At 42.6% G+C, this 21,211-nt stretch overlaps 2 protein-coding genes across 4 annotated transcripts; one reads left to right on the forward strand and one right to left on the reverse strand.

The window, feature by feature from the left end:
• Positions 1 to 4,987: 4,987 nt before the first annotated feature.
• Positions 4,988 to 18,250, reverse strand: LOC121548682 (methylmalonate-semialdehyde dehydrogenase [acylating], mitochondrial). 2 transcript variants are annotated; one of them, XM_041860202.2, is made up of 12 exons: positions 17,938 to 18,246; positions 17,541 to 17,582; positions 17,315 to 17,389; positions 10,636 to 10,797; positions 10,347 to 10,425; positions 9,748 to 10,050; positions 9,300 to 9,421; positions 8,473 to 8,662; positions 8,036 to 8,217; positions 6,251 to 6,430; positions 5,827 to 5,925; positions 4,988 to 5,667 (listed from the first exon to the last, which is right to left on the reverse strand). In XM_041860202.2, exons 1-12 carry the CDS (start codon positions 17,974 to 17,976, stop codon positions 5,566 to 5,568), a joined length of 1,575 nt encoding a protein of 524 aa, XP_041716136.1. In that variant the 5' UTR covers positions 17,977 to 18,246; the 3' UTR covers positions 4,988 to 5,565. The 2 variants fall into 2 exon arrangements, with proteins under 2 accessions (XP_041716136.1, XP_041716137.1); XM_041860203.2 differs by lacking the exon at positions 17,541 to 17,582 and having other exon boundaries at positions 17,938 to 18,250.
• Positions 18,251 to 18,410: 160 nt separating this feature from the next.
• LOC121548683 (sterile alpha motif domain-containing protein 15) lies at positions 18,411 to 20,961 on the forward strand. 2 transcript variants are annotated; one of them, XM_041860204.1, is made up of 4 exons: positions 18,411 to 18,516; positions 18,790 to 18,896; positions 19,108 to 19,206; positions 20,633 to 20,961. In XM_041860204.1, exons 2-4 carry the CDS (start codon positions 18,825 to 18,827, stop codon positions 20,801 to 20,803), a joined length of 342 nt encoding a protein of 113 aa, XP_041716138.1. In that variant the 5' UTR covers positions 18,411 to 18,516; positions 18,790 to 18,824; the 3' UTR covers positions 20,804 to 20,961. The 2 variants fall into 2 exon arrangements, with proteins under 2 accessions (XP_041716138.1, XP_041716139.1); XM_041860205.1 differs by lacking the exon at positions 18,411 to 18,516 and having other exon boundaries at positions 18,711 to 18,896.
• Positions 20,962 to 21,211: the final 250 nt, after the last annotated feature.

Below are 21,211 nucleotides of genomic sequence, written 5' to 3' on the forward strand. Positions count from 1 at the left end.
AAACCTTAATGACTTGGAGAAGATCTGCAAAGAGGAGTGGGACAAAATCCCTCCTGAGATGTGTGCAAACCTGGTGGCCAACTACAAGAAACGTCTGACCTCTGTGATTGCCAACAAGGGTTTTGCCACCAAGTACTAAGTCATGTTTTGCAGAGGGGTGAAATACTTATTTCCCTCATTAAAATGCAAATCAATTTCTAACATTTTTGACATGCGTTTTTCTGGATTTTTTTGTTGTTATTCTGTCTCTCACTGTTCAAATAAACCTACCATAAAAATTATAGACTGATCATTTCTTTGTCAGTGGGCAAACATACAAAATCAGCAGGGGATCAAATACTTTTTTCCCTCACTGTATGCTGCCAATGACTGGAACGAACTGCAAAAATCTCTGAAGCTGGAGACTCTTATCTCCCTCACTAACTTTAAGCATCAGTTGTCAGAGCACCTTACCGATCACTGCACCTGTACACAGCCCATCTGAAATTAGCTCACCCAACTACCTCATCCCCATAGTTATTTATTTTGCTAATTTGCACCCCAGTATCTCTATTTGCACATCATCTCTTGCACATCTGTCATTCCAGTGTTAATACTAATTGTAATTATTTTGCACTATGGCCTATTTATTGCCTTACCTCCATAACTTGCTACATTTGCACACACTGTATACAGTGGGGAGAACAAGTATTTGATACACTGCCGATTTTGCAGGTTTTCCTACTTACAAAGCATGTAGAGGTCTGTAATTTTTATCATAGGTACACTTCAACTGTGAGAGTCGAAATCTAAAACAAAAATCCAGAAAATCACATTGTATGATTTTTTAATCATGAATTTACATTTTATTGCATGCCATAAGTATTTGATCACCTACCAACCAGTAAGAATTCCGGCTCTCACAGACCTGTTAGTTTTTCTTTAAGAAGCCCTCCTGTTCTCCACTCATTACCTGTATTAACTGCACCTGTTTGAACTCGTTACCTGTATAAAATACACCTGTCCACACTCTCAATCAAACAGACTCCAACCTCTCCACAATGGCCAAGACCAACGAGCTGTGTAAGGACATCAGGGATAAAATGGTAGACCTGCACAAGGCTGGGATGGGCTACAGGACAATAGGCAAGCAGCTTGGTGAGAAGGCAACAACTGTTGGCGTAATTATTAGAAAATGGAAGAAGTTCAAGATGAAGGTCAATCACCCTCGGTCTGGGGCTCCATGCAAGATCTCACCTCGTGGGGCATCAATGATCATGAGGAAGGTGAGGGATCAGCCCTTAACTACACGGCAGGACCTGGTCAATGACCTGAAGAGAGCTGGGACCACAGTCTCAAAGAAAACCATTAGTAACACACTACGCCGTCATGGATTAAAATCCTGCAGCGCACGCAAGGTCCCCCTGCTCAAGCCAGCGCATGTTCAGGCCCGTCTGAAGTTTGCCAATGACCATCTGGATGATCCAGAGGAGGAATGGGAGAAGGTCATGTGGTCTGATGAGACAAAAATAGATCTTTTTGGTCTAAACTCCACTCGCCGTGTTTGGAGGAAGAAGAAGGATGAGTACAACCCCAAGAACACCATCCCAACCGTGAAGCATGGAGGTGGAAACATCATTCTTTGGGGATGCTTTTCTGCAAAGGGGACAGGACGACTGCACCGTATTGAGGGGAAGATAGATGGGGCCATGTATCGCGAGATCTTGGCCAACAACCTCCTTCCCTCAGTAAGAGCATTGAAGATGGGTCGTGGCTGGGTCTTCCAGCATGACAACGACCCGAAACACACAGCCAGGGCATTTAAGGAGTGGCTCCGTAAGAAGCATCTCAAGGTCCTGGAGTGGCTTAGCCAGTCTCCAGACCTGAACCCAATAGAAAATCTTTGGAGGGAGCTGAAAGTCCGTATTGCCCAGCGACAGCCCCGAAACCTGAAGGATCTGGAGAAGGTCTGTATGGAGGAGTGGGCCAAAATCCCTGCTGCAGTGTGTGCAAACCTGGTCAAGACCTACAGGAAACGTATGATCTCTGTAATTGCAAACAAAGGTTTCTGTACCAAATATTAAGTTCTGCTTTTCTGATGTATCAAATACTTATGTCATGCAATAAAATGCAAATGAATTACTTAAAAATCATACAATGTGATTTTCTGGATTTTTGTTTTAGATTCCGTCTCTCACGGTTGAAGTGTACCTATGATAAAAATGACAGACCTCTACATGCTTTGTAAGTAGGAAAACCTGCAAAATCGGCAGTGTATCAAATACTTGTTCTCCCCACTGTATAGATTTTGTATTTTTGACTTGTTTTTAAATCGCACTGCTTTGCTTTATCTTGGCCAGGTCTCAGTTGTAAATGAGAACTTGTTCTCAACTGGCTTCTTACCTGGTTAAATAAAGGTGAAATAAAAATAAAATAAAAGGATATCCATATTCATCTCAGTTTAAGCACCAATTTGTAGATTTAAAAATACTCTGATCTTGTAGATTTAGGCACATTTTAGGGATAGGAAAGTATGTTTGAAGAGCCTTTACGTACTAAATATATTGATGAATAAAAAATAGTGGTTTGATTCATCCTGAACGTTGCCACATTCAAGTTCCATCCATTATATTTGGAAGGTGGAAAAAGTGTACAATAGTGGTTGAACAAGTCTCATAAATCTACCCTAATCATGGTACTGTATGACAAAGGTCCAGTCGTAGTGAACTTTGCTCCAGGTTTAAACTGCTACATGGTCTGAGTTCCATAATGATTCAAATTGGCTACATGTCCCAAATTATTGCACTGTTAGCCTAGGCATATAATTAACACTTAAGCAGGGGGCGGGAAATTAAGTCAAGGTCAGAATACAGCTTATCTGTAGACACCTCCGCCACACCTTCATTTCTTTGATCTACATAACACCCTGAATGAATAGCTGGTAAATAGCAGGCTATTCACATGCTTAAGTTAAATGTCAGAATAGGCAGAGAAGTGCATAAAAAGGGAATTACGTACCATTTACATGCGCTTAACTCGGGTCGGAATCTCCCTCATGTCTATATGAAAGGGGGTTTCACAGCATAAATAACCACTAGACAGCAGATTTAGGTGTGCTAGGAAAAACTCTGGGTTCAGGGAAACTCAGCTATTGATGAATAGAAAAGCAAGCTCTGTAACCAAATATGCTGTGCAAAACCATTGGTAATCTGACTACCTAGTATTGTCAAATGTTTGTTTTATCATAAACATTAATATTCATGTGTAAAGCTGATGGAAGTACCTTCACAGCAAATCCTTATCAGGGCTTGTTTATGAAGTTTAGGTAACTTACAAAATGCTAACTTAAACACCAATATAATCTGCCAGTCATCTTCGGTGGCCTACAGAACATATAATTAAGAACTTCAGGGATCACGAAGCTTAACGACTCACCAAAGTGTGGCTCTAAAAAGTGTCAAGTTGTCTGACTCATAACAGTGTCTCAAAACATGTTTTCCCCAGATTCATGCTTAAAAGAATCCTCAACTAAAATGTATATACAGTGAGGGAAAAAAGTATTTGATCCCCTGCTGATTTTGTACGTTTACCCACTGACAAAGAAATGATCAGTCTATAATTTTAATGGTATGTTTATTTGAACAGTGAGAGACAGAATAACAACAAAAATCCAGAAAAACACCTGTCAAAAATTTTATAAATTGATTTGCATTTTAATGAGGGAAATAAGTATTTGACCCCCTCTCAATCAGAAAGATTTCTGCCTCCCAGGTGTCTTTTATACAGGTAACGAGCTGAGATTAGGAGCACACTCTTAAAGGGAGTGCTCCTAATCTCAGTTTGTTACCTGTATAAAAGACACCTGTCCACAGAAGCAATCAATCAGATTCCAAACTCTCCACCATGGCCAAGACCAAAGAGCCCTCCAAGGATGTCAGGGACAAGATTGTAGACCTACACAAGGCTGGAATGGGCTACAAGACCATCGCCAAGCAGCTTGGTGAGAAGGTGACAACAGTTGGTGCGATTATTCGCAAATGATAGAAACACAAAATAACTGTCAATCTCCCTCGGCCTGGGGCTCCATGCAAGATCTCACCTCGTGGAGTTGCAATGATCATGAGAACGGTCTGAAGTTTGCCAATGAACATCTGAATGAGTCAGAGGAGAACTGGGTGAAAGTGTTGTGGTCAGATGAGACCAAAATGGAGCTCTTTGGCATCAACTCAACGTGTTTGGAGGAGGAGGAATGCTGCCTATGACCAAGAACACCATCCCCTCCGTCAAACATCGAGGTGGAAACATTATGCTTTGGGGGTGTTTTTCTGCTAAGGGGACAGGACAACTTCACTGCATCAAAGGGACGATGGACGGGGCCATGTACCGTCAAATCTTGGGTGAGAACCTCCTTCCCTCAGCCAGGGCATTGAAAATGGGTCGTGGATGGGTATTCCAGCATGACAATGACCCAAAACACACAGCCAAGGCAACAAAGGAGTGGCTCAAGAAGAAGCACATTAAGGTCCTGGAGTGGCCTAACCAGTCTCCAGACCTTAATCCCATAGAAAATCTGTGGAGGAGGCTGAAGGTTCATGTTGCCAAACGTCAGGCTCGAAACCTTAATGACTTGGAGAAGATCTGCAAAGAGGAGTGGGACAAAATCCCTCCTGAGATGTGTGCAAACCTGGTGGCCAACTACAAGAAACATCTGACCTCTGTGATTGCCAACAAGGGTTTTGCCACCAAGTACTAAGTCTTGTTTTGCAGAGGGCTCAAATACTTATTTCCCTCATTAAAATGCAAATCAATTTATAACATTTTTGACATGCGTTTTTCTGGATTTCTGTGTCTCACTGTTCAAATAAACCTACCATTAAAATTATAGACTGATCATGTCTTTGTCAGTGGGCAAACGTACAAAATCAGCAGGGGATCAAATACTCCCCCCCTCACTGTAGTTATAGAGCTCAGTGATGAGGCATAGGAAGAAGTATGCTTAGCAACAGTATTCAATGGACATCTTTATTCCATGTAAAACAGGACACGTCACAAATTGGATTTTTCGAATGCACTCACAAATACTAACACTGACAGTGTCTCTGTTCCACAGGTTGGGGACACTAATGACCATGATGGCTGTGGGACTGGGGTGAAGCACTTATCTACGGTCAGTGTGCCGTTGTTCCCCTCCTAATGGTTATAGTTAGGATGCGAGGGGAGTACTGATCCTAGATCTTTGCCTATGTGCAACAGAGACCTTCTCTCACCCTTTGCATTCCACGTAGTCCATCGTTCTCAAGGAACTCCCAGGAGCAGCATATGTCTAGTGTTTAAACAGAAGGGTTTGAGGCTATAGTAACAGTGCATTTCAGATTTAATCTGCCACCACTACTTTCATTAACAGGGTCAAACTCCAAATTACAAAAGCTTTGCTCATATAGTACACTCGGCATAAAACATATTACATGACTGCAATAACGTTGTATCAGTTGTTCATACTCCTTGGCTGCTAGCCCCTTGAATGTCAGTAGTGTGTAGAACGTTGTGCCAGGGAGAGAACACCACATTTACGAGCGTACATTCCGTTTAGCGCATGGTTGGCATGGTAACGGCTGCAACCTTAGTCGTGGCGTCCTCAGCCTTCCACTGTGATGTCACCGTCTTGATCTGAGTGTAGAACTGGATGCCCTGTAGCGAGAACACAGAAGAGACTGTCAACCATAGAAATCTTCCACCTCATATATAGTTGTCTGAAAAAACGTAGGATCAATATGGTCGTATAATAAAATCGGTGGGTGAGAAACGGTTTTGTGGGCTTGTGCTGGTCGTTGCCGGTGTTGAGCTAACCTGTTTGCCGTAGAAGTTGGTGTCCCCCCTGAAGGAACCTCTGGAGCCGGTAAAGGAGAACATGGGCAGGGGGACGGGTATGGGCACGTTCACGCCAATCTGACAGACACACAGATCACATTATGAATCATGAGCTAAACGTCGACATAGAAATTACAGCTTGAAGGATCCATGAAAAAGCCTTGTGCATTGTTGCAAAATCGTGCTGTGAACAATAGATGGTTGTCCCTCAGAATCTTAAATCCCATTAAAAGCAGATTAAACCCCCACTGAGTCACCACAAGCTATGAATCACCCATCTATCAGGAAATTAAGTCATCCAATGATCAATGGGAAACCACTTGCAATACTTGACATCAAATCACACAAGTCTTACTTCCCTAAGCACCTACTGGAATTCTCTGAACGTTGAACTATGGCTCACCTGTCCAACATCCACTTCGTGTGTGTACTTGCGGGCGGTAGCGCCGTTGGTAGTGAAGATGGCGGTTCCATTGCCATACTGGTTGTTGTTGACCAGGGAGATTGCATCGTCCAGAGTGTCTGCCTCCAGAACCACCAGCACCGGCCCAAAGATCTCCTCCGTGTAGCACTTCATCGCCGGCTGGGGTGAGGAGGAGTGGAAAAGCATGAGATGAAACTCCCTGTCAATGTTCTACAAGATATTATGTAAAGAATAGAGAATGAGTGGACTATCATGTATTACTATTGCAGGCCTGCCAAATGAGTTGAAGGCAAATCAGCTTTGAAAGGAAAGATCCAATATAATAAGTGAAGTGGTATGACAATGGTTATGGAAGTGGATACACAGAACTGTACGAGTTGAAAATTCACACCCGAAAACCTGAAGGATAGTGAACATGAGAAAAAGTGTAAAGTTGCCATGGGAACGTACACATGCCAAAACTTACAGCAGAACACAGTCAGGTTGACAAAGGCACTTTGTGTTATCTCCTCTCCATATGGACAAGATTACACAACCATCAATGTGTCTAATTATTTATCAGGCATGTTCTCCATATAGCAGACAGACATCACTGGTCAAGTCAGGCTTAACTCCAGCCAGACATTATTAACCTACAAGCAGGGGTTGAACCCGTTTCAGGGAACTGAACCAAAAATGAAAAAGAAGAACATTGAGGAACAGAAATGGATCTCTAATGTTCCGGAACAGAACCGTTATTTTAATGTTATTTATTGTTCCATAAATATTTCTAATGTGTAGTGATAGATATATTTCAGTGATGTTACGATGCTAGTTATAGCCTAAACACATTCCAATTCATGACATGATGCCCAGCGCTTCAAGCATGCCCCCTCCATGTCCACTCCTCTTGCTCTCCCTACCAGTAAAATTGGTGGAGTAAATGAATGCGCTAAATGTAAAAACGATCTTGATTTCACAATGTAAAAAAAAAAAAAACATGAACTGTTAGTTTTCTGGGGTTTGAACCGGTTCAGAACTTTATGCTTGTCGGAACAAAATAAAATAGGGGTTCTGCTCAGAACAGAACAGTTGGAAAATAAATAAATGTGGTTCCAACCCCTGCCCACAAGAGGGGGCTTTAGTTAGCTAGTACTGCAGGACAAGGGTTAAATACTCCTATGCTACTGTAACAGTGAGTTACAACAGAGCTACTGCAGGTATGTCGGAAGTTTGTTAATGTTTAGCTCCTTTATGTTAAAGTGTCATTTCCACTGTACCAAGGTTCAGCGTTGTTGTGAGATACTCCAGTGATAAAAAAAAAAGACCAATTATAAACTGGGTGGTTCAAGCCCTCAATGCTGATTGGCTGAAAGCTGTGGTATATCAGACCGTGTACCACGGGTATGACAAAACACGTATTTTTTCTGTTCTAATTACGTTGGTAATTATAATAGTTCATAATAGCAATAAGGCACCTTGGGGGTTTGTAGTATATACCCAATATACCACGGCTAAGGGCTATATCCAGGCACTCTGCGTTGTGCCTTGGTTGAGAACAGCCCTTAGCCGTGCTATATTGGCCATATATCACACCCCCTTGTGCCTTATTGCTTAAGTATAGAGGTGCGGTGGTTCACCAAAAGTTACATGATGTAATGTAATAATGTAACCTGAATACTTGTAGATGAGGAAACCTTGGCTTTAGCTCAGCTACTGACAGTTAATCAGTCAGCTGACCCAGGTTCAAAGCCAGGTGGGTTCCATAGACCCCACCCCCCTTACTGTAACGTTGCTGATGATGGTGGGTCCTACGAAGTTTCCGTTCTCATATCCTTTGACGTGGACATTGCGTCCATCCAGCAGCAGCGTAGCTCCCTCGTCCACGCCACTCTGGATCAACATCTCAACACGGGCCCTGGCCTCAGGGGAGATCAGTGGACCCACGTCAGCACCTGGCTGGTCACCTAGATACACCCACACAGAGGAAGAAAACATGGAATTAGAATTCATAGGATGGACATTCCAATTCTGAGCAATATTGCACGATACGGTATGTGGACTGGTGCTGGCGGTCATATTAGATGTACTATTTCAAATGTTTGATTAACAGGTATTTTTTCACATGGGAAAAAAAAACTGGAGATGTGCAAGAAAAAAAACTAGCAAGTCATAAATTCACACAGGGAGTAGTGAGTCTTTTAGGTAAAAGGATGAGGTACCTGCATTGACGCGCAGCGCTTTGGAGCGCTCCACCAGCTCTGGGAGCCAATCACGAGCCTCGCCTACCAGAATGGCAGTTGAGAGAGCCATACAACGCTGTCCTGCTGCGCCGAAGGCCGCGCCCACCAGCTGGTTCAGCGTGTTCTCCTTGTTGGCGTCAGGCATCACCACACCGTGGTTCTTAGCTCCCTACAAGCCAGAACACACAGGTTGTTACTTTTACTGCAATACATTTTAGGAATGTGCAAAGACATACAGTAGGCCTAAACAATAAGTATCTCAAGAAAAAAACTCAAGGATCTACAGCCATCTACTGGCTCAGCCTTGATAATGAAGTATAACTATTAATCTTGCAGTATGGTTAAGGACACGGTAAACTATTTAAAAGCTGCAATATGTAACTTTTTGGGTGACCAGACCAAGTTCACATAGAAAAGTGAGTTATAGATCTGTCATTCTCATTGAAAGAATGTTTAAGTGGCATGTCTGTTCTATGTGCGCTATTTCTATGCTTCCCATTCCGAAGTTTTGTTTTTGCGTCTTTCGGTTTTGAACACTACAAAACAATTGAAAATACAATATTTTTGGATATTGAAAATATATTTCACATCAGTTAGGATGGTAGAATGATTGTCTACATACTTGTTTTGTCACAAACTGAAATTAGGTGAACTATTCAAATTTTAGCAACTGGGAAATGGCGGAGCGATTTCTGCATATTGCACTTTTAAGGCAGACATGTTTCCCTAAATGCGTAAGGGATTCTTCAGTCATTTAATCCCCAATTGACCCCATTCATAGAACAGTGGTTGGTCATCATATTTACCATGTTGGACTGCACTCTCTTGCCGTTCTTGGATCCTCTCTCGTAGATGTACTCTCCTGCCTGGTTGGAGCCCACAAAGCTGATGGCCTTGATGGCAGGGTGGTCACAGATGAAGTTCACAGCTACAGAAAGATGTCAAAGGTCATATCATTTCACTCAGCATCATTATTTACATGGCACTGTAAGGGCACAAGATGGCGGTGTAATCCCCTTGGTGTTTCTTATATGGACTCCTCTCCCCTAACGCACTTAAATACATTTACCTACACACATTATGCTAAGCGTTTAACATAATGCTTGAGGTATATCGGTAGTCTTTGAATGGTCCTGTAGACACAGCACTAACTAACACACATGATCAGCATAGCGTGCTTCTTTGCATCCTGTGAAACAGGACACACATAGCATGTTTTATAAAGACTAATAAACACACACTGCCCCCTCTCACCAGCATGCTGTCCGTGGATTATGTTCAGGGTCCCGTCGGGCAACCCTGCATCCTGCAGCAGCTTGGCCAGCAGCATGGTGCACCCTGGGACGCGCTCAGAGGGTTTCATCAGGTATGTGTTGCCACACACCATGCCCATGGGGAACATCCACAGAGGGATCATGGCAGGGAAGTTGAAGGGGGCGATGCCGGCACACACCCCGATGGGCATGCGGTAGGTGTAGATATCCATGTCTTTGGTGACAGAGGGCAGAGTCTCCCCCATCATCAGGGAGGTGATGCTGCAGGCGTGCTCCGCCACCTCTAGGGGGCAGAGAGGAGCAGAGAGACTGTGAGCAAAACCAGGGAGTAGAAGGTCAAACACAGTACATGTGGAGGTAGAGATCAGAGTAAGAGTGAAAGATACAAGTGGTGGGCAGAGGGTCAAATACATGTGGTGCTAATGGAGATCAAGAGAAACAGAGACCCCAATACACACTACAGAGAACTAAAATAATACTTTTTTTATTGGACAAGTTCTTGTAGTAGCCATCTCTCCCTGTTTCAAATAAACATTTTCTCCCGTTTCCCATGCCTACTGAAGGTGACTGTCTACTCACGCAGTCCTCTGAAAACGTCTCCCTCCGCGTCGGCTAGAGTCTTGCCTTGCTCCAGGGTGATCAGCCTGGCCAACTCTTTCTGTAAACATAGAAGAAAATAAATAAATTAGCCAATCATCTTTGATAAAACATTGTTTTAGGACCCGGCTATTGCTAAGACATGTTTGCAGCTATTCTGCGGAACACGGTTCACAATACACTTCAAAAGGCATTCAATTGATCACACTGAACTAAATATTTGGGAACCACTCCTATGGATGCCCGATTTCAGACCAGGGGCATTCCTTACTATGTTTTCCTTGATGAGCTGCTGGTATCGGAGGAAGATCTGCTGGCGGGTGAGGATGGAAGTCTCTGACCAGGAGGCGTAGGACCTGGAGCAGGAGTCTACTGCAGCCAGCATCTCCGTCTGGGTGGCTTTGGGCACACGACCCACCACCTCGTTAGTGGCCTGAGGTAGGGAGAGAAGAGGGAAAAGAGAACCAGGTCATTGTGAACGGAGACCAACTACATCTGGGGCCTGTCCAGGAGGGTGTAACATTTAAGAAACTTGAGAGATTTTTATTTATTTTGTACAGGTATGAGTGTCATGACATGTAGAATTGGGAGTTGAGTCAGATTGCATTTCTAAATGTTCTATTTGTGGGGGCCAGCCAGATGCCTGACGACGAACATGATCGACAACCACCACCTCCTCATATTTTTGCTTAGAATCATAATATGATTAGCCTGTTTAATTGCTTACACAACTTAAAAACGGCCTGAAGTAAAGGTCTACAAGTGTTTTCAATCTATATGCCTCAGGAACTGACAATCCAATCTTGAACTTACTGAACTACTGAATTTTCACTCTGTACCCAAAGTAGCAGATGTCTCACTGTTCAATTGAAAGTTGTATCAGGTTTACATCAACCAACATCTGTAATGATGCATATACGTAATTCAGAATGACTATATAAATGTTCAGACTCCGAAGGAGAATGTGCCTTTTGAGCCATGAGCTACCACGATGCTATTGCCTTGGTTTTGTTTTTAGCCACTTGCCTTTTTACCATCAGGCCTTTTGCATTTTCACATGACCACAAAGCTCTTTATTCAAACTTTTACTTTGACCGGATCCTGGAATTCAAGTCTCCTCTTTTACTTTTTCAAAGCCAACTTGCTACTGCAAAATCACAGCTTACATATTTATAATGCTTCACCTCACTGAATACACCCCTGAAATTTCCCTTCTGAGGTAAACCACATGACAGTCCACAGTAGCGCCTCTACTGTAGCTGAACTTTAAATATGAATGGCCAGTACAAAGGATACTCCAGTGCAGGCTGACTACATTTTATCTGACAGAGAATGTGGCATTGGAGGCCAACTACAGCTGGCTCTGCTACATATTAAATCACTATCAGCATTTTTTGTTGTTGACTTTTCTGCCTTCCGCTATGAGAATATTTACCTAAGGTTTTTATTTTTAGGCTAATATTTAAAAGTGCAATATGCAGAAACCGTGTCACAATTTCCTGGATGCTAAAATTCACAGTTAGCCTAATTTCAGTTTGTGAGACAAGCAATTATAGCATAGAGAATCATATTACCATCTAAACCACTGAAATATATTTTCCATTACCAAAAAATGTTGTATTTTCAGTTGTTTGAAGCTGGTGTACAAAACCGAAAGAAAGACGCAAAAACGAAATTTAAGAACGGGAAGCATAGAAATAGCGCACATAGAACAGATCTACCGCTTCTTAGAATTGCTTTCAATTAGAATGACAGATCTATAACTCACATTTCTATATGAATTTGGACAGGTCACCCAAAAAGTTACATATTGCAGCTTTAAAATTAAATGATTTGTAGGTAAGAGAGTGATGGTCTTCTGGGTAGTTGGTTGTTTCTGCATTCAACAGCAGTATACAGCGCCTTCAGAAAGTAGTCCCACCCCTTGACCAGTCACTACAAAGATACAGGTATCCTTCCTAACTCTGTTGCCGAAGAGGAAGAAAACCGCTCAAGGATTTCACCATGAGGCCAATGGTGACTTTAAAAACAGTTAGACAGGGCATAAACATTTACTTTTTGGTCCAATCTACCAGCCACAAATTTACCAGGCAAAATATTTTGGGGCCTCTAAAATTACAGCAACGAAACAGATGAACATACTTGGTATTGTTGCTAAAACAATAAAATGTATTAATTACTAGTAAGAAATAACTTGTGGTATATTGTTTAATTACATTTTGTAGTGACCTGAGTCTTTTAACCAAAATACAGTATCACAGATTATACAAAAATGTTCACCTGCCCCTTTAAGGGCGGGAGGCTACCGTAATAGTGTGAGATCGAGTCTGACTAGTAGAAGCGGTCTTCTCTTCCCTAGCAGTTGAAACTCAAACATAGAAAAACAACCTAGCTTGTGAACAAAACAATGTACAGTGGCTTGCTAAATTATTCACCCCCCTTTGCATTTTTCCTATTTTGTTGCCTTACAACCTGGAATTCAAATGGATTTTTGGGGGGTTTGTATCATTTGATTTACACAACATGCCTACCACTTTGAAGATGCTAAATATTTTTTTATGTGAAACAAACAACAAATAAGACCAAAAAAACAATTGTTATGCACGCTCAAGTTTTCACCCCCCCAAAGTCAATACTTTGTAGAGCCACCTTTTGCAGCAATTACAGCTGCAAGTCTCTTGGGGTATGTCTCTATAAGCTTGGCACATCTAGCCACTGGGATTTTTGCCCATTCTTCAAGGCAAAACTGCTCCAGCTCCTTCAAGTAGGATGGGTTCCGCTAGTGTACAGCAATCTTTAAGTCATACCACAGACTCAATGGGATTGAGGTCTGGGCTTTGACTAGGCCATTCCAAGACATTTAAATGTTTCCCCTTAAACCACTCGAGTGTTGCTTTAGCAGGATGCTTAGGGTCATTGTCCTGCTGGAAGGTGAACCTCCGTCCCAGTCTCAAATCTCTGGAAGACTGAAAACAGGTTTCCCTCAAGAATTTCCCTGTATTTAGCGCCATCCATCATTCCTTCAATTCTGACCCTGCCGATGAAAAACATCCCCACAGCATGATGCTGCCACCACCATGCTTCACTGTGGGGATGGTGTTCTCGGGGTGATGAGAGGTGTTTGCGCCAGACATAGCGTTTTCCTTGATGGCCAAAAAGCTCAATTTCTCTCATCTGACCAGAGTACCTTCTTCCATATGTTTGGGGAATCTCCCAAATGCCTTTTGGCGAACACCAAAAGTGCCCGTTGCTTAGTGGTGTTGCAGACTGGGGCCTTTCAGAACACACACACACTGCTCAAAAAAATAAAGGGAACACTTAAACAACACAATGTAACTCCAAGTCAATCACATTTCTGTGAAATCAAACTGTCCACTTAGGAAGCAACACTAATTGACAATAAATGTCACATGCTGTTGTGCAAATGGAAGACAACAGGTGGAAATTATAGGCAATTAGCAAGACACCCCCCAATAAAGGACTGGTTTTGCAGGTGGTGACCACAGACCACTTCTCAGTTCCTATGCTTCCTGGCTGATGTATTGGTCACTTTTGAATGCTGGCGGTGCTTTCACTCTAGTGGTAGCATGAGACGGAGTCTACAACCCACACAAGTGGCTCAGGTAGTGCAGCTCATCCAGGATGGCACATCAATGCGAGCTGTGGCAAGAAGGTTTGCTGTGTCTGTCAGCGTAGTGTCCAGAGCATGGAGGCGCTACCAGGAGACAGGCCAGTACATCAGGAGACGTGGAGGAGGCCGTAGGAGGGCAACAACCCAGCAGCAGGACTGCTACCTCTGCGCAAGGAGGAGCACTGCCAGAGCCCTGCAAAATGACCTCCAGTAGGCCACAAATGTGCATGCGTCTGCTCAAATGGTCAGAAACAGACTCCATGAGGGTGGTATGAGGGCCCGACGTCCACAGGTGGGGGTTGTGCTTACAGCCCAACACTGTGCAGGACGTTTGGCATTTGCCAGAGAACACCAAGATTGGCAAATTCCCCACTGGCGCCCTGTGCTCTTCACAGATGAAAGCAGGTTCACACTGAGCATGTGACAGAGTCTGGAGACGCCGTGGAGAACGTTCTGCTGCCTGCAACATCCTCCAGCATGACCGGTTTGGTGGTGGGTCAGTCATGGTGTGGGGTGGCATTTCTTTGGGGGGCCGCACAGCCCTCCATGTGCTCGCCAGAGGTAGCCTGACTGCCATTAGGTACCGAGATGAGATCCTCAGACCCCTTGTGAGACCATATGCTGGTGCGGTTGGCTCTGGGTTCCTCCTAATGCAAGACAATGCTAGACCTCATGTGGCTGGAGTGTGTCAGCAGTTCCTGCAAGAGGAAGGCATTGATGCTATGGACTGGCCTGCCCGTTCGCCAGACCTGAATCCAATTGAGCACATCTGGGACATCATGTCTCGCTCCATCCACCAACGCCACATTGCACCACAGACTGTCCAGGAGTTGGCGGATGCTTTAGTCCAGGTCTGGGAGGAGATCCCTCAGGAGACCATCCGCCACCTCATCAGGAGCATGCCCAGGCGTTGTAGGGAGGTCATATAGGCACGTGGAGGCCACACACACTACTGAGCCTCATTTTGACTTGTTTTAAGGACATTACATCAAAGTTGGATCAGCCTGTAGTGTGGTTTTCCACTTTAATTTTGAGGGTGACTCCAAATCCAGACCTCCATGGGTTAATAAATTTGATTTCCATTGATAATTTTTGTGTGATTGTTGTCAGCACATTCAACTATGTAAAGAAAAAAGTATTTAATAAGATTATTTCATTCAGATCTAGGATGTGTTATTTTAGTGTTCCCTTTATTTTTTTGAGCAGTAATATATATATATATACACACACATATACATACACACACACAGTGGGGAGAACAAGTATTTGATACACTGCCGATTTTGCAGGTTTTCCTACTTACAAAAGCATGTAAAGGTCTGTAATTTGTATTATAGGTACACTTCAACTGTGAGAGACGGAATCTAAAACAAAAATCCAGAAAATCACATTGTATGATTTTTAAGTATTTAATTTGCGTGTTATTATTCACAAATGCGAGTGAAATGCTCACACTGTGGAGCCCTGACCACCCGCCAACGTGGCTGGTGAAATAGACATCTTAACTGCCAATGCTAAAATCTATCCGCATTTGGCAGGTGTTCATTTTAGGCCCTGGTTACAGAGTTTAATGACTGTGATAGGAGAAAACTGAGGATGATCAACAACATTGTAGTTACTTCACAATACTAACCTAATTGACAGAGTGAAAAGGAAGCCTGTAGAGAATAAAAAAACATGCCAAAATATGCATCCTGTTTGCAACAAGGCACTAAAGTAATACTGCAAAAAAAATTGTGGCCAAGCAATTCACTTTTTGTCATGAATACAAAGTATGTGTTGTATTGGATTTGCCCCAAACATTACTGAGTACCACACTCCATATTTTCAAGCATAGTGGTGACTGCATCATGTTATGGGTATGTTTGTAATCGTTAAGGACTGGGGAGTTTCAGGATAAAAAAAAAAAAAAAAGAAACGTAGCTAAGGGCAAAATTCCCAAGAAAAACCTGCTTCAGTCTGCTTTCCACCAGACACTGGGAGATAAATTCACCTTTCAGCAGGACAATACCCTATAACACAAGGCCAAATCTACACTGGAGTTGTGTACCAAGACCGTGAATGTTCCTGAGTGGTGCGAGTTACAGTTTTGTCTTAAATCTGCTTGAAAATCTATGACAAGACCTGAAAATGGTTGTCCAGCAATATCAACCACCAATTTGCCAGAGCTAGAATACTTTTTAAAATAATAAATGGGCAAAATTTGCACAATCCAGGTGTGGAAAGCTTTTAGAGACTCACAGCTGTAGTTGCTTCCAAAGGTGATTCTAACATGTATTGATTCAGGGGGTTGAATACTTATCTAATCAAGATTAGTGTAGTATTTTTTTTATGATAGAATTGTTCTTCCATTGAGAGTATTGTGTAAATCATTGACAACAATTAAATCCATTTGAATCCCACTTTGTAACAACAAAATGTGGAAAAAGTCAAGGGGTGCGAATACTTTCCGAAGGCACTGTATTGATGCCTTGCCAAAAGCAAGAAAATGACAAGTGGATGTAGCTCAGTTGGTAGAGCATGGCGTTTGCAACGCCAGGGTTGTGGGTTCGATTCCCAAGGGGGGCCAGTAAGAAAAATAAACTAACTGTAAGTCGCTCTGGATAAGAGCGTCTGCTAAATGACTAAAATGTAAAAATGTAAGTTTACATGAAGTAGATGCAGACAGGCCCGAGTTATAGTGAATGTGAGTGCATAAACATGTCAAGGTTAAATTGAACTGGCAATGAAGAATAGGCTCCCATTTCTACACTTTGCAAATCATACATATTAAATCAATCAATCAATTTTATTTTATATAGCCCTTCGTACATCAGCTAATATCTCGAAGTGCTGTACAGAAACCCAGCCTAAAACCCCAAACAGCTAGTAATGCAGGTGTAGAAGCACGGTGGCTAGGAAAAACTCCCTAGAAAGGCCAAAACCTAGGAAGAAACCTAGAGAGGAACCAGGCTATGAGGGGTGGCCAGTCCTCTTCTGGCTGTGCCGGGTGGAGATTATAACAGAACCATGCCAAGATGTTCAAAAATGTTCATAAGTGACAGCATGGTCAAATAATAATCAGGAATAAATCTCAGTTGGCTTTTCATAGCCGATCATTAAGAGTTGAAAACAGCAGGTCTGGGACAGGTAGGGGTTTCGTAACCGCAGGCAGAACAGTTGAAACTGGAATAGCAGCAAGGCCAGGCGGACTGGGGACTGGGGCACCCTAAAGAGTTCTTAATCTGCAATTTCCGACCGGTTTATACATTGCTTTTGGGGGTTTGTATGAACTCCTGTTGTGATGTGTGAGTGTGTGTGTCCATGCGGTAATACTTACAGGGTTGTGAATGTCCAGCCATTCTGAGGTGTTTGACTCAACAAACTTGCCGTCAATTAACAACTTGGTGGTGGGCTGCAAGGTTACAAAAGCACAGGGGGACAATGGTCATCCACCATATCTGTGCATGTCTAGATTGTATGAGCATGTATTCTAATACAAGTCTTCTGTAGTTACACATACAACCACTCATAAATGTAGTTATGTTTACATGACGTTAACTCACCACTGATGACGAATAACAAATGCGACCCATCTTAAGGGGTGCCTTTAAAAGAAAAAACACATGAGGATCACTTTTCAATGTGAAGTTTCCATTGGCTAAGATCCAAAAGCCTAAACTTCTGCAAGCCAACTAGCTAAGCTAACTAACTATGTAGCATTGTAGCTAACTAGTTGACCTCGCGAGTTAACGTTAACTCGTCCAATTGCATGCTACAGAAAATAGCTATATGTTGTAATGCCAAGGGGGGAAATAATTATAAGTGCATGCTTCGACATCGAAAAGTGTGGCGACCGCTAGCGATCTAGCTAACGTGCCATTCTAGCAAGATAGCTAGCTAGCCACTCAAGTTTCAAACAAACAATGCATTTAGAAAAGCTGCACGAGGAATGTGGTTTACCTTTTTTCTCCATAACGATCTTGCTAGAATCCCTGCCATGGTTGAAGCGACTGTGATTGCTTTTAGCCCAATATACGGACACCCCAGCTGGTGAGACCCAAAATATAGACACCTCTATCCACTAGAAAGGGTTAGCTGACTAGCAGTCACACAATCATGGCGTCAAACAGGCTGAGGACGTAGAAAGAGCAAACGCTGCACCTTTTATCTGATCTTTCACTGGAGACAGCGAGGTTGAGCCACATTGACGAGTGCAGCAGATGCTTTAACAGTCTGTGAAATGGGTATTCTTGATTGCGGTGAAGAGGACCCAACCTGGGCGGGACAAAAGCGTGGAAGAAAACCAATCAGTTGGCGAAAACGAAATAACTCCCCAAATTGTATGAAGCGCATTGGATGGCCTTTAATGATAGGGACCAATCGTCGCTGACACGAAGTTAGTGCTCTGTTACATGTCTTTCATTGGTCCCAATTAGAGTCCATCATTCTACCTTACACAACTTTTTTTCTTATCCAACTGAGCGAAAAATAAACTCTATCATGGTGCACCCGAGAACAAGGGTATTTTTTTCGGACAAGGTAGAAAAACAAACAAAAAACAACAACATTATAATATAAATAGAATAGAGCATATTCAATGAGTCACTAAATTACTTTATTCCTGATTCCACTTTCTATAATGTGACAGACACGTTTTATGTTGACCTTGGTCTGAGTTTAATTGCTATAAATAAATTACATCAGGATACATTTGAAAGTATTTTGTTGCTTACCTAACATGTTAAATGTCTGCGCGAACAAAGGAATATGTCCCAATGGAACAATGAGATACATTAGTACCTTTCCCGACAGGTGGCAGTTTCTATGGGAACAGACACACAGGCAAGATGGCGTTCCTTCACTGGAGTTGCCAGGACGTGGCAAAATGGATAAGATCCTTAGGATATCCACATTATACAGTGAGTAAGCTAGTATCATATATTAAGTTAACAACTTAGTAACTTAGTTACTAATTTCTTCACAATGCCAAGTAACTTTCCAGTTTTATTTTATCTAGCCTAACATCAGAGTAACTTTATAATGATGTGGCTTAGACAGAAGCAGTCTAGGCGTAGGCTACTTTGGTGATAGACAGACACTTATTCAACAACTCTGTCTTTATCCACCCAGGCCTGTTTCATTGAGAACATCATCACAGGTAAAAAGCTGATTTATGTAAATTGCCGCTATCTGCCAAGATTAGGAATCACAGACTTTGAGGATATGAAGGTAAGGAGATGGTGCTACGAAGCTATCAAATTCTAAGCTTTTATTTGACTCTTACTTTTAATTTCAATAGAGTTATTTTATTAAAAAGTCTGAATGGAAAGTAGAAATACGCTAGACTCCAGTAATCTCTGCACTAAAATGTCCTGGGAGCGCCAACATGAATGTGTGCAGGATTGTTCCAACCCAAATAAGAAAACATTGGGCAATCTTCCCATCTCAGTTGTAGGCTAATTATTCATGATGGGCAGCACAACATGCTATATCATACACAGCCAAATACAGAAAATCAGATGCAGCACAGATAATAATTCATATTTCATAGGCCAACTCACCAGGTGATAGCAGCTCAACTGGTCCAGGGTTTATATGTCTAATGTGCATGGTGATGCTCTCATTTATAGCCTATTATTAATGCTTGAGGGAGTTAGGGTTATCAGCCCTGAACACCCCTGTAATTAGGAGTGGGCAACGAACTGGATATTGCAGATAGAAATACTATGAACAGAGCTGCCATTTCTTCCTCACTCTTAGATTCCAAAAGGGTTCTTCGGCTGTCCCAATAGGATAACCCTTTTGGGTTCCATGTAGAACCCTTTTGGGTTCAATGTAGAACCCTCATTGGAAAGGGTTCTACCTGGAACCCAACAGGGTTCCACCTGGAACCAAAAGGGTTCTACCTATAACCAAAATCAAATCAAATCAAATCAAAAAAAGGGTTGTTCAAATGGTTTTCCTATGGGGACAGCCGAAGAACCCTTTTAGGTTCTAGATAGCACCTTTTTTTCTAAGAGTGTATACATTTCAGAGGGGCATGTCTATTCTAAAATGCAATACATTTCTATCTGAACGTTCTACAACGTACCCTACTGAATGTGACACATATTTTATTATAAACTGGGTGGTTCGAGCCCTGAATGCTGATTGGCTGACAGCTAGAATGGTCCAACCTGATCTTGCCTTCTCCAGACTGCCTTCCATTTTTCAAGACATTTATTTTCATTGTTAGAGTAGCCACTTGAGTAATCTGTGATAAATATGTTATTATAAACTGGGTGGTTCGAGCCCTGAATGCTGATTGGCTGAAAGCCGTGGTATATCAGACCATATGAAAAATAAAAGGAGAGCCACACATTCTAGGAGCTCAGACGCAATACCGTATACCACGGGTATGACAAAACATTTATTTTTACTGCTCTAATTACGTTGGTAACCAGTTTATAATAGCAATAAGGCACCTCTGGGTTTGTGGTATATGGCCAATATACCATGGCTAAGGGCTGTATCCAGGCACTCCGCTTTGCGTTGTGCATAAGAACAGCCCTTAGCCGTGGTATAATCGCCGTATACCACACCCCCTCGTGCATTATTGCTTAAGTAACCTACGGTTTGACTCAGCTCCTCCTCGCTGTGTTGTGCCCACCTGTAGGCCATCTCTGCCCATGTGCGTGAGCTGCTGGGGACCTCAGAGCCACTGTGGAGCCGCAGCATCGCAGACCCCCCCAGAGACAGCATGGGCCTGTTCCTGGAGAAGAAGAGCAGGACAGGGGACTGGGCCGACTCCTTCACCTACACACAGTTCCTCGACAGGAAACAGTGAATGGAATCTGGCCGTCTGATAAAAGAAACATGTGAATGAATGAGCTGTCTGTCAGTGTGTTGTTTGTAAGATAACGTTAGTTGTGAATGATGAGACAATAATGTTCCAGTCAATTACAGATGTTGAGACACTATGTCAATAAAGTGTTTTGGAAGGCACTTTGTGATTAAATTGGTGTTCTGGAGTATGCGTTTATTTTTCGGATTATTTCATTGCTGGTGCAGTGAAGGGCTTGGAACTATGACCCTGTAGTTAGCGCACTACCTCCTGTGCCAATAGGGTCTAGACCTCCTGACATAGTGTGCATAAAAACAGATAAATATCCTAAGCCAAGGGCCCTTAAGGCTATGTTCCACTTATGCATGGACCAACAGAGTATGAAGGTTTATTGAATGAAATGAACACTCC

This window comes from Coregonus clupeaformis, chromosome 33, assembly GCF_020615455.1.
Source record: "Coregonus clupeaformis isolate EN_2021a chromosome 33, ASM2061545v1, whole genome shotgun sequence".
NCBI classification, from domain to species: domain Eukaryota; kingdom Metazoa; phylum Chordata; class Actinopteri; order Salmoniformes; family Salmonidae; genus Coregonus; species Coregonus clupeaformis.